Source organism: Strix aluco, chromosome 19, assembly GCF_031877795.1.
Source record: "Strix aluco isolate bStrAlu1 chromosome 19, bStrAlu1.hap1, whole genome shotgun sequence".
Lineage (NCBI taxonomy): Eukaryota > Metazoa > Chordata > Aves > Strigiformes > Strigidae > Strix > Strix aluco.
In genome coordinates this window covers 10,428,707-10,444,285 of record NC_133949.1, presented here as the reverse complement: position 1 = coordinate 10,444,285, position 15,579 = coordinate 10,428,707, and the positions used below count along the sequence as shown (strand labels likewise).

Here is a 15,579-nt window from a genome sequence, read left to right as displayed (position 1 = left end):
TGCTTAAAAAGTACAAGCTTTACTGTAACTGTGGTTTTAAAGTGTACTGCTTGGTCTCAGCAGAGACCACACTATGTTCCTCTCTTCTCTCATCCATTTTGTTCTCTCTTTTATATATTTTTTTTCTTCAGCCTCTTTCTACTATCTTTATCCTTTTCTTTTTTCCTCTTATTCTCACTTGTAGCCCATTTTCAGAAGTTTTTTTGCACATAATTCTGGTATCTACATCACAGAAATCATTCCAGTTAAACAGCCCTTGTGTTCTAGACTATTAATCTTTGTAATTTCTCTATATAGGAAGAGGAGATAAGATAGGCTGGGTATTGCTCCATATTACTGAGTAGGGCGGTTTTGTTTGGGGAAGTGACAGTAATGTTTGGGGTTTTTTTTCAAATGTGATAAAATCTCTTTTTCAGTAGAACCCTATATTGGGAAGTAAGTGGTCAAGGAAACAATTGTTGGACTGAGACAATCTTGTATATAACAGCTAAGGGAAGTGTAACAATAATTCCAGATATGAAACATAGAACAGTGACAGGCCATTTCTTTTTTCAATTACTGAACGGAATGGTGTTCTCTGTATTTGCTCTTCAATGGGCAGGTGCTTGTTAATCTTAACTACTAAGTAATTTTTTTGACAAGCAGTATCATCTGGAATTGGTTTGTAGTAGAGTTGAAAGTTCAAATTCGGCTTTTCCAAGAAGATTGAAGGAATTGTCCCCTAACAGCAAGTCTTAAAATACCTGATACTTAGATTGATCTTTTTCCTCCCCAGTCACAGCCAGGATATTTGCATCTGTTGGGGGTGTATGGGGGGGTCATAGGTCTAGTACTGCATTAGTGGATGACATGGCTGTAGTAAAGCTCTGTAGTTGCCCTTAAACCAGTGTTCACCAAATTATTTTTCTCATATTCATAGTAGGAATTTTTGGGCAGTAATGTGCAAGTTAATTTCCCTTGTCATGATTAGTTAGTTACTCAAAGCTTCAATTAATAATGATTTCGTTCTGCAGCAGTTTGAAGAAATTCCTGCAGTTACCATGGGAGCAATCAGTATTTTCTATTGCTCTATCTCTAAACCAAGTATCTTGGAGACAAAGATGAAGAATCTTTTCTATATAAAATCTCTCAGTAGATTTGTTAAAGGCTACTGCAGGATTGTTTCGTGCTAATACCTATGAAACAGCATCCGCAGTGACTTCTCGAAGTCCACTGAGACTAAAATGGAACAGCAACAAAGTTTGCGGCAATAAACATGAACATAAATTTAGGCTTCTTGGAACTGTCTTGACACATTGTAACTAGTGGAAACTAGTCTTGAACTTAATTGTTGTTTCAGCTCACACCTACACTTAGTATAAATACAGAGGTTCATCTCTTCCTCTCACAACAGGGCTCTGAACCAAAGATTGCAGTTAGTCAAGGTCTTCTCCCAGACTACTTGGAGTGTTCTGCTGCTGTGCATTGAAATCAGAACTATCCATAAAGAATAGAAAGATTAACTGACTTACCTTGGAAAAATGGAACTGCAAATTGAATGTGTTCCTACAGGAGAAATCATCCGCGTGGTTAGCCGCAATGGAGAACACAAGACTGTAAGCCTGCTTTTTATTGTTCTTTTTTCCCTTCTTATGTTTGTTACATGATAACCATCTTAGTCACCGTTGTTCTGAACTGTGAAATGCTAGTGCAAAAATACGAGGCTTCTGCAAGACTGGGTGGTCTTTGGAGTGACTGTAGCTGTGTTGTGAACAGTTTTCTCTCACTAGAATGAAATTAGTAGCAGTGAATGTTAACATTAAGTGACTGGGAGTTTAGCAAATTATCAGAGTGTATTTTCTGGAGAAGTACTTCAGTGTACCACGGTTGGTGTGAGTTGCAGTTGGTGTATTGGCCTGGCTGTATTCATTCGATCAGAATTCTGGAAGCACTTTCAAACAACAAAGGAAAGGGAAAGAGCTTTGAAGAGAGTATTTTGATCCTCTTCAATATTGATTGTCTGTATCTCCCCTGGATTTGTGCCCTGAATGCTATGGGAAGGTTCACAGATCAGAAGTTCAGTGGTAGAGGACCATATTAACGGACTGTGATTAATGTCTCGAGGAACTGAGTATTCTGCTAACTTGTGACTTTTATTGAGCTGGGTTCAGGGTTTGTATGTAAGCAAATGGAAAATCCATGAGCTAATTATTTCTGGTTTGACATGTTAGATGTAAACAGTTAAAAAGACACAGAACTTCTCTAAGAATAATTTCAGTTTTCAGTACTTGGAATGAATGGCCAATCTGTGTGTTTTGCTTCAGAATGATTTCTAACTGGATTTGTATACTTGCTAATTAAGAGTCTAAAGAGAAGGAACTGTGTAAAAACTGTCTTAATTCCTCCTTATGTTTAAATGTACCTAAATGCAACTGTGAATTTATAGCTCTCTGTCATAGGTAGTTATAAACTATTGAACAGATCTTCAGCTCTGGTAGCAGATTGCCCTGGGCAGAGCCATCTTGTGCTGAGGTACATCTGTGCATGCTGCTCCAGTTTCCTCACATAGTCTTTCTAGTAAGTAATCTGAAACTCGATCTGAAAATTAGCTAAAACACTTACTGTGTGGGTTACACAACTGTTTGGAGGAGTCATTCTACTTCAGAAAAACCTGAGAGCTCTGCCTTGTCGGGAGATGAGAGGGTGGCAATTCTGGTATTCTTTGGTTTCCAATAAATGGTCCAGGAATGTTACTGACTTATTTGTAGTGACAGTAGAGGACACTGGCGGGACTGAATTGTCTTTCCCAGAGGGATCTGTTCCTTTAAACCTTACCCCGAATAGCATGTGCCAGGACCCTGGGGGAGACATCAGAGAGAGAAAAGCTATTAGTTCAGCTTTCTAAAAAGTTTTAAATACTCATTAACGGTCCATAAAACTGCAATTTGCTACTTTGAGAACAGCAGTCTGTGTTTGTCAAGTACTGTCGGTGCTGCAAGAACAGCCAGAGAAAAGCAGTTTCCGATGTGCTGTGCTTGAACAGAAGCTCAGGGTTGGAGAGACCAGGGTTGGTTAAACCGCCGCAGGAATGGAAAGGCAGAGCTTTACTGTTTCAGCTCCGTGCGCCTCGGTCTGTTAACGTTAAATCGTAAGCAGAATTTCCTCCGGATCCAGACAGGTGCGGCTGCAACTGTCAGCACACGGGACGCGAACCGGTTCGGTCAAGCCGCTTCTTACCGCGGCGGGGGGTCCCGGGGCTGCGGGGCCCAGCGCTCCCCGCTCCTCCGGAGGCGGGTGGGGGGGAGCTCCCGGGCTGCGCGGCCGCGGCCCGCCCCGCGGAGCTGGCGGCAGGTGAGGGCGGAGGCAGGGCCGCGGCCTCCCCGCCCGCACCCCGCATGCCCGGCGCTCGGACATGCGCGGCGCGGGCTCCGCGGGCGGGAGGCGCCGGCGGAGCCGCCGCAGGGCCCCGAGCAGCGCGTCCCGGGAGGAGGAGGAGGAGGTGGGGGGGGGAGAGAGCAGGTGAGCGGGGCGGTGGGGGGGGGGGGGGGAGGGGGGGGAGCGGCGTGCCCGTGGTGGGGAGGGGGGGTGGGCAGGGCCGGGGACCGCGGCCGCCCCCCGCCGAAAGGCGCCGGGAGCTCGGCCGCATGGCCGCGGGCTGCCGGGAGCATGCTGCCGGCTCGGGAGGTGCCGGGGGGGGGGCACCGGGGGCGGCACCGGACGGCGCCCCGGGGAGGGCGGGCAGCCGCGCCTCGGCCGTTCCCCGAAGTCAGCGACCTTCCCGGAAACTCTTAAAATGACCCTTTCACAGGAGCCGGCGTGTCTCCGGCAACCCGGGAGGGGTCCCCGTGTCGTGTGTCCCCCCCCCGTCTCCCCCCCCCCCCCCCCCCCCCACTCCATAACGTTACCGAATGCGCTCCGGTAACGTTTCCCTGACCGTACCCCCCCATGCAGCGGGCTCCCCGCCAGGCTCCGGCCTGGGACGGGGCGAATCCCGCCGAGGCTGGCGGGGGGGGGACGGGCTGCTCGGAGCTGAAACGCGGCCGGTGTGCCGGGGAGGTCCCGCCTTCCCCCCCCAGAACGACACACACCGAACTTGTTCTGTACGTCCCTGTGCTGGCGGGTGCTTTACTGGGGGTACGTCCTGCTTGCGTTTATACTGGAATAATTCTTCCGTGTTTGCCGGTGCTTGCACAGGTGCCGAAAAGCACTTCGTGAAGAAATCTCGGTATTTTTAGTCCTCCCTTACAGGTGGAGATGTTGTCAAACACCTGCAACTTCTCCAGCGTAGACCACAGGTCTACACCCCCACTAAGGCTCAAGGGCCCTCATCTCTTGTGCTGCTTTCTATGCCAGTTTTTCGCTTTTCTGAGATACCTGGAGTTAATTGCTTTAAGTGGCAGTGATTTATGGAAGGAATCTGAATGTGCTGAATGAATGTCTTATTCTAGTAATTTGAACTTTCCGAGCAAGCTGGCTTGATCTGCATCCTCACGTTTGGGAGGACTACAGAGGAAAAATGATTCTGAGATACAATACAGAGATTATTCTGGTATTTGTTCGTTCTGTGACACTTGCTTGAGGTGGAAGGCTTCTCTGGAACTACTTGGAGATGGCAGCTGCCTGGTTTTAGAAAGTGACAAAGGAGAAAATTTGCTTGGTTGGTGGGACAAGCCATGAAAGCAGAACCACATCTTAGAGTTACTGGGAAAAAAGACGGTTTTCTTTCATCTCCTTTTGGAACAACAGACAATTACCAGTTGTCAGCACCTTTTCAAAACTTTCAGAAACTGCCTAAGGCTTACAGAACTGACGGGTTCTTAACTTTTACGGTAGGCCCTGATATGGCAACCACTGTCATAACACTTAAGTATTTTCAGTTTTGATACTGGATGTAATCCTGTGTTTTAGGGAGGGACTGTGTAAATATAAATCTTGTAGTCTGTTTTGCCTGGCAGAGACCAATGGAGTGCTAGACTGTATGCATGCTATCCTAATTTATCATGACATAAAGCATAGATTATTTTTTTTAAAGAAGAAAAAAAAGTCTGAATCATAATATACTGAGTGAGAGATCCCATGTGACTCAGGATGCAGAGTGTGTAATTTCTATTCTCTTTTGCATAACTAGTAAAGAAACTTGTAGTTTATGATGCATATACAGAATTTATAATGTCTGTAAGAGAAATTATAGAGAACCTGACAAAATTATTCAAGCTAGGTAGAAGACTTCTTTTTTTTTAATTTGATCAAAGCCCACTGAAGGAAGGACAGTAAAAAACTGGGGGCCAAGAATGCTTAATAACAGGTTAAATATGGTGTTGTTTCTTAAGAATATGCTCAAATTCTGTGGATGCCTTCATGCAAAGGTAAGATAGTTTTAGTCCTGTTCCAGTAGTATTCAGACATCTGGGATTTTTCTGTTTGTAGTGTCGTGTTGCTTGTAGGACCGAGCTTTACTGTGTTGGGAACTGCATGCTTTCTAGGAACGGTGCAAATTCCTCTGCCCCTGTCAAAATGGACAGTCTGCACCAAATGCAGGAGAAGCAAACCGCAGCAGCTGGCCGCAGTCACAGAGCAACGTATAAACTATAGCTCCTGTGTGTTTCAGCCCGTTGCGCCCCTCCCTTGCCCTGACAGTTTTGAATAGTTCCAGCATGCAAGATGTTGAGGATCACTGGGCACTTTGCCTCCCAGTTTGATGGAGTAACAGGTGAGGGCTGTTCACAGGTGCTTTCAAATAACTAATGCCTTCTGTAGGACAAATTTATATTTGGGAAAATGCAAGGTGAGAAAAGCAGGTGGACAGGACTTAAAGTACAGTGAATTTTCCTGACGATGGTGTGTCCTGCTGCCCTTTGTAAGTGATGCAAATGTAACTACATCACTTGTCCTTTCATACAAGCTAAAGAACAGTTTATAAAGATGTATTTATACATTTCTAAAATGTTGCTGTGGGGAAAACCATTTGCATTGTGCTTTGGTTTACCTGTATCAGTGACAGTCAAATGTGGTGAACTTTTCAGAACTGATCCAAGTTAAAACTTCAGTGGGCAAAACAAACATAATTTGTCTGAAGCAGTTTCCCAGCTCCCGTCGTGTGAGCACATGAACATCTCACCTGCACAAAGAATACGATGGTGCAGGAAGAAATGGCTGGGATCGGGTGGGGCCTGCTCCATTGGTAGCAGCAATGCTTTGTACTGGCATAAAGTGACTGCAATTATAGTGTGTGTTTGTCTTCCGTCAGGGGTTTTACTGTGGTACACACTGCTGTACTGCTTTATAACCAATTCGTGAGTGATGTGGTTGGCTTTGACTAGGATTACTATCCCCGACGTCGACGGAAACCATACATCTAACCTTCTATCAGCTTTTCTAGCGGATGAGGTTTGCATGGGTTGTCTTTCTGTGAGATTGTAACAGTTATTTTTCTGCCTGAAGGGAGCCGCTTTTACTGTGCCTCTGTCTGGATTGAATGATCTCTCTGCTGGAAAATATCCTGCTATGTATTTTGTGCCCTCCTCTGCATACTTTACTCCTTGCTGACGCATTAGTGGGGTAGGTGGCCAGCTCTTGCCAGAAAACATTAATAAAGATGTAAGCAAGCCATATAAGTAAATGTGAAAGGCTTAAAAAGTTTGTTATGGCACAAGGTTCTGAGTGGACAAATCTGAAGTAATTTGTTGCAACTGAGTCATATTCTGTGGGGGTGGAAGGTCTAGTATTCCTTAAAGCCCTGCCCTGCACTATCTAAATAGTCTTCAGTACAATAAGGAGCAGCAGGGCCAGTACCTTTTCTGTTTAATATATACTTTCAGTATAGTCTGTCCTATATTAAATCCCTGTACGGGAAGGCGATAAAGGTTGGTATTTAGAACTCCTGTGACGTTCATGCATGCATGGTTAGCTCTCCCTGGCTGCTTTTTTCTTTAGGAAAGCACTTGGCCACATGTGAATGACCAGCTAGCTGTTCTTCATTGGGACACTTGCAGCCCTTTAACCGGTACGTTGACCTTGGTCCAGTTTGGCCACCGCCCTTCCTGTAATTCAGTTCAGCAGCTGATATAAATGGACATAATTTTTAGCATTTGGCAGTACCTTTGGAATGCTACAGTGTTTGCCTTCTAGGCAGTAAGGTCCTGGAGCTGGAAGATATGGCAGCCTGCAGTTATTGGGAAGTTTTGTACCAACTGGGCAGTGTCATTGTTGGTGGCAAAGAATGTTATGTCAAAATGTGTTCTGATTTTTGCCAGGAAATGGATAGTCTATGAATGACAGAAAAAAAAAAATCATCCACGCTGTCCTAACAGATGATTTTTTTCTTTCCCAGTAAAAGAGCTTTCTAAAATCACTGCTTCAGTAATTTCTTTTGGAGGCACTTTACTACAAAAAGTTTACCATGGATATTTGACTCTGTATTTCCTTGCAGTGTTCTTATATCTGACCGGAGATTTCACCCTTACAAAAGGTAAAATAGAGATGTGGTTCTAATGTTTGAGACAGTGCATACTCATAGCTGGAGAGCCTTTGTGGTGGTTTTAAGGCATCAGGGAAACCTTTGTGTCTTAGCAGCTGAGGCTGCATTTCATTAGTTAGTGAGCTGTGATGCCTTATGCCAGCTGACAATCACCAGGTGTATTTGACCGTTTTACTAACGAAGAGGAGGATTATTGAAGGAGCTGTAATTCAACTAGAGATGAATGTTTCCCAGAGGATTTTGGTGAGCTTACAGTTGCTTTTTTTCTTCATTACCATATACTTAATATTTTATGGTTGTCTCCATGTCTGTTTTCATTACCACCTGTTGCGTGCTCTAGATGGGATATTCCTGTCCAAGAAAGAATCATCTTTACTTCAGAGTCGTAATGACAAACAGAACAGTAAAGAGGGTAAACTCATCTCTCTCGCTGTGCTCATTGTTCGTGGCTGAAGGGTCCAGTTGAGCCAATGTCCAGTTATATAATAAGGAGATAGTGATCTGTTTAGCTTTTTAGAAAATAAAATTCCACTGAAACACTCTAACTGGAACCATAGAAGTAGGAGGAAAACTATTTTCCATTCTGAAGTATGTCTTTGTATAGTGCTGTGAGTTGGGTTTTTTAACAGTAACTAATAACTTCTACATTATACAGTCCACACTGAGTCATTGTTTACTCAGGGAAATGACTTTCAACAGCCAGACTTGTTTGCTAGCTTTAATAACTAAAATATGCAGTTCCACACTTTACAAGACAGCACACTATAATCAACATTTTTAAAAAACAAAAACTGATACATATTTGCAACACTACACAACGTTGCATTGTAAGTAGTATTTCTGCAATTCAGGTTTTGATCTACAGCAAAGGCTGATGTGTCCAATGGTGCAGTTTTGAGAAGAGGGAAGATTCTTGCGCAAAATTATTGGGGTTTTTCTAGAGTTTTATTGAACCTTCCAAATTAGAGACCAGAGCGCCATGTTCTTTGTCCACACATGTTGTTGTTTCAAGTAACAGGTTGTCTTAAACTCTTAGGATTTTTGGAGTCTGTTCAGAATTGCCTCTTCTGCATCTTGGGAGGGAAAGCCACACCTCTGCACCAGGAAGCCAGAAATTCTCTCTCGGACAGGATTGGAACTTAGACAGCAAAAGAGATGTTTCTTTTGCCTTATTTTATGTGAGCACTGGAGTTCAGTTGCAAGCAGTTTTCCACCTTTTCTTGACTGTTTATCTGCTGTTTTGTGTTAGTACATTATTTTCTCACAGATGTTACAGGTAGCTTTCCTACCCACCCATTACATCTTATTAAGATTATAATAACAACAAGGGTTTGTATACCTGGTGGTTTTTTGGTGTACTGAACAAACAAGGCCAAGTGCACACAATGCAATATAACAGGGTTTCTCCCTTGGTTTGTCCATGTGGGAATGAAGTGGGGGCAGCTAAGCGTGCCTGACTCACGTGTGAAGGGACAGTGTGGGAAGAATGTTTGGACTGTTAAAATGTAACTTTTGAAGGTGTTTTCAGATCTTCCTTTTGAGTTTATGCATTTCTGAATTTTGTGGTCAGTTCTCTTCCTTTTTCCTTTAGAGCTACTAAGCGTACTACATCATTAAAAAAACATTGCAGCTTGGAAGAGAAGATTCAGAGCAATATGATTACTGGAAAAGCATAGTAATGTATAATGAAGACCTGCTTTTATATCTGTTGCACCTTTCCAAAAACAACAGACAAAAGTACCTATCACATTTCTCAAATAAACCCAACACTGCATTTTGAATAGCGTATTCAAAATGTATGTTTTTGATTTCTCCTAAAGTCACAAGGTTTTTTGGCCACAATTTTGATTAAGAATAGAAAGAAAAGCTTAAGGTCTCATGAAAATGAGCGCAAATACAAAAGATGTGACTTCCAAAATCCCTGTTTTATTTGTGCATGGATTTGTTGCTCTTAAAGTTGGGAGATGGGGTCAAAAGCAAGTTCTGCAGAGAAGTACAGAGTGTGTTTTTGTGTGCCTGATCATAGCACTCTGTTGGAATGCAGATGATTTTTAACTTCAATCTTGCTGATCTTCTGTCTGGAAATCTATTATTTGCTTAAACAAGCATGGTGGTGGTTTGCATCACCCCTAAACCTTAGAAAACATTGCTCTGAAACTGATTTTTGCCACCTTAGAATTTCTCATGTTTTACTTCTGTATCTCCATTAACACAATTAACTGTACAGTGCTATGAGAGCCTAGCAGGATTTGGAGTTACAGAGAGCGCCAGCATGTTTCCTTGGGCATAAAATCATGCTGTTGTGACTGCAGGATATCTGGGAGGAAGCTAGCTTGTTCCTGGTCAGTTAGGGTGTAGAAGGAGAAGTCAAAGTATGGATGCACATACCAAGGTTGGATGGTGGATTTACATATTCATAACCTCAAGGGGATTTGAATATTTTATGCTGGCTGAAGGGGTGGGAGTCTGAAAGAAAACTAGAGGCCAAAAGCATGTGGGAGGCCAGAAAGAAAAGTGGAGGCTGGAAAGGGGCGGGAAGCCAGAAAGAACAGTAGAGGCTGAAAAGGGGTGGAAGACCAGTAAGAAAAGCAGAGACCAAAAAAGAGTGGGAGGCCAAAGTGGTGTGGGAGGTCAGCTGGAAAAGTTTGAGGAGGATAAAAAGGTGTGGGAGGCAGAAAAGGTTGGGAGGCCAAAATAAGCCTGTATCATAGATCCAGCCAATCTTACTTCACTCTCCTTTTTGTATCTGCAGCCTCCTGAAGTAGTGGATCCACAGACTATTTAGCAGAGCTGCAGAAAATTAAAGCTCAGCCTCATGCAGTAACTTAGGGACAAATGCCTGTATTTTGGCTCTCTTATTATTTCAGTTGGTGCTGACAGTTTTGGTTTCCAGCAGGAAGCATTTCTTTAAATTGTTTGAAATCTTGGTTGTTACAGAAGTACAGATGAGCAGTAGCACTGTCTGTCAGTTAGATGTCAGCTGCCTTAAAATACTGTTCTTTAAGATCACTAAGAAGATGACTCCTCAATTCATAGAAGGAACAGTGCTCTCATGACTGCTTGTGCAGGGATTGGAGAAAGCTAGAAGCATTTTGGGATAATAGAAGGGATAATTTATGCATTTTTATGAGGTATTTCTAAAACAAGTGTGTTAGAGTCCCTAGAACATTTAAGAAAAACATGATGACAAAATGATACGAACACAGTATCTTTTCTTTTTGCCTGATATAATTAAAGACTACATGGATTAATGGTTATGGGCCATTTATATATTTGGGTAAAGCTTTCAGACGTTATTTATCTGAAGTATAAACTAATCTGATTTGACATAATTGTGTCCTGATACAAGGAAGAAGTATAAAGGAGAGCAAAACAAAAAAAGAAAAAAAGAGTCAAAGATGAGCTGCTGTTCCTGGAGATTGCTGTAGACAGTGACCACCTTGAAACCTTCCTCTGCTGCATCAGCAAGAGCTACCAGAGCAGGGGGTGTCTGGTGCCAAGAGCCTGGTGGGTGTTGGGAGTGAAGGTTTCTGTGCTGCTCTGGCAGCCTGGCCATGAGGGCACCATGTGAAGAGGAAACGTTGCAAGAGACGTGGAGCTCTGTATGCAAAAAACTTGCAGAGCGGAAGGGGGTGTTTGATCTCTCCCTCTTTAAACTGAAACCTGGCCGGTTGCCAGGTGTCTGTTTGTTCTGTGGTGATTCCGTATCTGGGTGGGGACATGGGGAGTTCCTTCCAACCTTAAGCCTTGAATTACCTGGCAACTTCTGCGATCCAAACCACTTTCTCAGCTCAGCTTGCAATGGGAGGAAAATTCCTCAAAGTGGCTCTGTGTAGGATGAGAATGTGGACTATGTCCGGGCTGAAGTCCATGGAACTCAAAAGTTGCACTCACGTAACTGTTTACTTTTTTCTAGAGGCTTCAGTTAAGTCGGCTGTTTGTCATCAAATGCATTTTTGACTGAAATACTAATTGTCTGCCATCAGAATTAGGTAGCCTCTGTGAAAAGAATTGCTGCCTGAGTGGAAATGGGAAGTGGAAGAAAATCGGTGTTGCTGCAGGTGGAGTGCATGTGTCTGGAAAGAAATCTTTTCAGTGCATTGTACAAGCAAACTATTGCTTTCTGAGGAAAAGTTTTGTTGTGACAAATCTTGCTCTTTATTTTGGATAGGCTAGAAAGGTAAATTCTGGTATAAAGTACTAAAAGGAGCTGTCAGCTTGGTACCTGGCCTTCCGTTTTTAGCAGTGAATTTCTCTGGTTAATCTCTAGCATTGTGCTGAACTCTCTGAAGTGCTTTTCAGGTCATACTTTCACTGGCCTCAAACCAAATTATCTTAATTGCAAACCACTTATCTGAACTGATGGTTAGTCAACACAAATGTGACACAGTGCTCATTAGAGTAGAAAATCAATCAGTGTTTAGTGTGGGCTGGATTGAGATTTGCGGATTGATAGGGAATGGGAAGGTTCATTTGGGTCAGTAACTGGCACAGTGATGAGTGTGTGAAGTGAGCTTCCCCCTCCTGCCTTCCTGTGTGCTTGCAATCAGAGTCCAGCAGCACCAGCTCTCATTTCTAAGGCACCTGCCAAAAAATGTCAATTGTTCCCAATCTTGCTGTATAGCAGACCAGTGTATTATTCATTTTTCTGCTGGCAAATCTGGTGTGACATATATACCCACATGTGTCAGGCCAATTTCCTGATCATGGAACACTACAGCTGACAGTCTGCAGCCTCTAGTGTCTTCCTGGGCTTGTCCTGGAGGGTGCTGGTGGTGATAATACGTGTGCATTGCTTCTCAAGGCTTTAAACATTGGAGGTACGTGTATGTGTAAAGGATAGGGGATGAAGAAAGCATCCAGAGAGTCTTAGAGCTTCATCCACATCACTCTAAATGAAATGCTCTTTCTTAATTGTCTGCTGGGAGGATGTATTCCCCCAGTATCCAAGATAAGCTTATAGTGACATGAAGTTCTACTTAAATTGGTTTTGTTGTAGTTCTCCACTCCCTGCCTTGTACTTGCACTAGCATCCATTTGACCTTTTGGTGAATCAATTGAAACAAAGTTTGGAGAACAATGATGAAGAAAAAACAAACAAACAAAACGAAAGAAAGGTTCTGTTTGTTTAGTTCCCTGAACTGTCTCATCACAGAGCTGAGCACATCTGAGTCCCAGTACAGAGGAGGGAAAGGGCCAGGACAAGCACAGCTGGGGACAGAGGATGGGCTGCATAACAGTAATGTCAGCTGTCTAGGTCAACTTACAGCAGCCTGGGGCTGCACTCTGGCACCTTGGAATACACTTTCTGTGCTCTTTTCTCCATGGAGAAATGTCTGTAATGTAATGCTGTGAGAATGATGGCTTGTGTAACCGTTCTCTTCTTATGCTCCTGGTTTTTGATCCTTGAAGTCAGTGGTAATGAGGAGAAGCTTGAGTTTGCTAGAAGGTTCTGCAGTCATACTGGGGGACTTCTGTGCCCTGGTGTGTGGGCTGATTGGCACTAAAGCCTCCCAGTCTGTGGATGTGGAGCTAGGCCAGCTGTTTGGAACATAAATGGTAATTAGTTGTCTCCTAAATGTTCACTCTATTAAGATTTACAAAGAGAACACACTATCTCCACTCCACTTCTCATAATGGGGACTCCAAAGCTGTAATACCTCTTATAGCTCCTAAGCAGTACAGTAACCATCTGCCCATGGAGTGCCTGCATTGCTGTTGCCCATTAACATGGTATCAGGTCAGGAACAGAGAGGCACTGATACATCCCGGCGCAGACAGCCAGGATAGACGTGCTGAGACACCGAGCCAAGAGAGGCTGGTGTCTGTTCTGCTTGTTGCCTAAGCAGCACGCAGAGCGGCCGGGCTTCAAAGCGGGAAGTGTAGCCCAAGTCAGAGGGGTCCAGTTGGGCACTGATGTCTGGGGTGTTTTGCTCTCTCTGGCGCAGATACACCTCTGCCGCTTCCCAGAGCGTTGCCGTTGTGTAAGGGGGTTGGGAGAGCCAGCGCAATGGGGGCCTGGAGGGAGGACACCCTGCCCAGCCGAGGATGCAGGGATGCCCACTTTTGCACTGCTCTTAAACAGGTCTAAAGGTTTAAAGGACTTTTGGGCCCTGTGGGACTCTTTAGCAAGGTATATGTGTGAGGTAGTAGGACAGGGTTACTGTGTTGTGATATCTGAGCATCTCGTTGTGATCGACACAGGCAGGAAGGGCAAGAGAGAAGGAATTAACTTTGCTGCCAAAACCTTTCGTGCAAGAGGTTGGATTTGGACATGTGCCCTTTCTGGGCACACATGCAGGTTCCTGCAATTTGTAGCTGCTATTGCTGTCACCACCAGTAGTGGCACCCAAGTAAACAAAATTTAGGAATGTCATCCTGCAGTAGAAACTTCAAGAGACTATTTCTAGATGGAATTGAAGCTCCATGTGATTTAGTGGACTGTAGCCTCATTGTGAGGGTAGAAGGCAACCAAAAGTGGTTTGAACTGGAATTCTTTAGAGTATTGTTGCTAACACTGTAGTGGGCAGCTGGATTAAACTATTTTGGAGCTTTACTCCTTTTTGATACCATACTAGCACTCTTGTTAGAGAGGCTTCATAACAAGCTAAAAAAGCTTGACAGTTGCTAGTGCAAGCCCATATTTTTAGATGTTCTATTGATGTATTTTTTTCCCCCCAGAAAAGAGATATTCTGGCAAAAGACAATTAAAGAAACAACTTTAAAATGTGTATACTAAACACAAAGGTTATGACCCAGCAGGTAAGCTGGAGCAGCAGAGGCAGTAATGGGTTTAGCGCTTGGATTAGTGAATTTTGGAATAGTGGGGTTCAGCTTTGCAGGGAAGGGCAGTACCTGCATGTAGCTACTCCTGTGTCTTGTCAGCTGTTCCCGTAATTCTCCAGAATGTGGAATTTGTCAGCTCACCAGACAAGTGTGTGCTGCCTTTGTGCGGCCTGTCACGGACACCAGGAATACCAGGAATCCCAAGAATGTGAAGGACTCTCAAATTCCAGTTCTGCATGCTCGCCCTTCCCCTCCTCCTCCAGGCCCTAGTGGAAGCAGGAAAGGAGGTCAGGCTTGAAATACAGAGTCAAAGAAGAGGAATTTGTGAATATATAGCAGATAACGCCCATCACTCACTGTACTTTGCCACTCCCCCACCCCCCCCATTGTGGAAAGTATGATTAAAGTCAGCCACTCCGCCCTGACTGTCTGAACCATACATACATGCACAAATGCCAGATTCTCTTCATTCCAGGCTGCTGACTTCAAGAAGGACTTGCTCTGACAAGCTGGAAATGAGGGCTGGCAGCTTCGTCTGCAACTCAAAGGCTTTATCTCTCTTAGACACTCTTCGTAACATTTCCCACAAATACTGTTCTGCTGGTAGGAGCTGTTGTATGCACAGGACGCCATCAGGCACTTATGAGTAGAGCCTTATGTTGTGTAACTCTCCTTAGAACAGGCAAGGAAAACTTCATAGAGCGATTGGCATCAGGCCCATAGGAGAGCTTGCTCTCCTTGCGCTTCAGCATCATTATTTAGGGAGCGTCAGCTCAGCCTTTTGATTCTTTTAACCCCCTACCAAGATCTGGTGTTCTTTCCTTCACAAAACTTCTCCTGTCCAGCCTTCATCTTCCTCTTTGACTACTTCCATCAGCTGATGATATGTTCATCTCCAGCTTCCACAGCGTATTCCTGCAGTTCATCACCTTGGCCTCTCTTTCCTCTCTGAACTGAACTCCCATCCTTCACTTCTTGCCACTTCACCATGGCAAGCACAAGTTGTTTGACTTCTAAGATCGTTCTGGCTTCACCAGCAACTTCTGTTTCTCTGATCTTGCCTCCTAGCATTGTGCTTCACTGCTGCTTCTGCTTAGTGAAGGATGCAAACTGTGTCCACCTGTTAGGGTTTTTTTGCATGTGCTTTTAAGCTGTTTGCCTATGCTACATATGCAGCCTTTCATTTACAGTATTTGTACTCCCTGACCTATCTTAATCAGTTGATGAACTCAGTCTTCAGTAAATGCTTTCCTGGAATGAAACCTGTTTGAGAGATGTAACAATGGTTCTAGAGAGTATCTGTGCCAGTAATTGCAAGACGGCCAAGGTCTTCTTTG

General features: G+C 44.1%; 1 protein-coding gene and 1 long non-coding RNA gene across 5 annotated transcripts in view; one reads left to right on the top strand and one right to left on the bottom strand.

Moving 5' to 3' along the window:
- The first annotated feature begins 1,408 nt into the window (after nucleotides 1-1,408).
- Nucleotides 1,409-15,579, top strand: part of MYO1C (myosin IC) — a 58,447-nt gene continuing 44,276 nt past the window's right edge. Inside the window, exon 1 of one of the 4 annotated variants that reach the window (XM_074844898.1) lies at nucleotides 1,409-1,595. In XM_074844898.1, coding sequence (XP_074700999.1) covers nucleotides 1,521-1,595 — 75 coding nt within the window. In that variant the 5' untranslated portion in view covers nucleotides 1,409-1,520. Of the gene's footprint in view, nucleotides 1,596-3,448; nucleotides 3,499-4,055; nucleotides 4,114-4,789; nucleotides 4,809-15,579 lie in introns of those variants that run through there. The other 3 variants (XM_074844901.1, XM_074844902.1, XM_074844903.1) reach the window with 3 other exon arrangements.
- On the bottom strand, nucleotides 8,161-14,701 carry LOC141932195 (uncharacterized). The gene is made up of 2 exons (XR_012625760.1): nucleotides 14,312-14,701; nucleotides 8,161-12,997 (listed from the first exon to the last, which is right to left on the bottom strand). It is a non-coding gene; the product is annotated as an uncharacterized LOC141932195 (long non-coding RNA).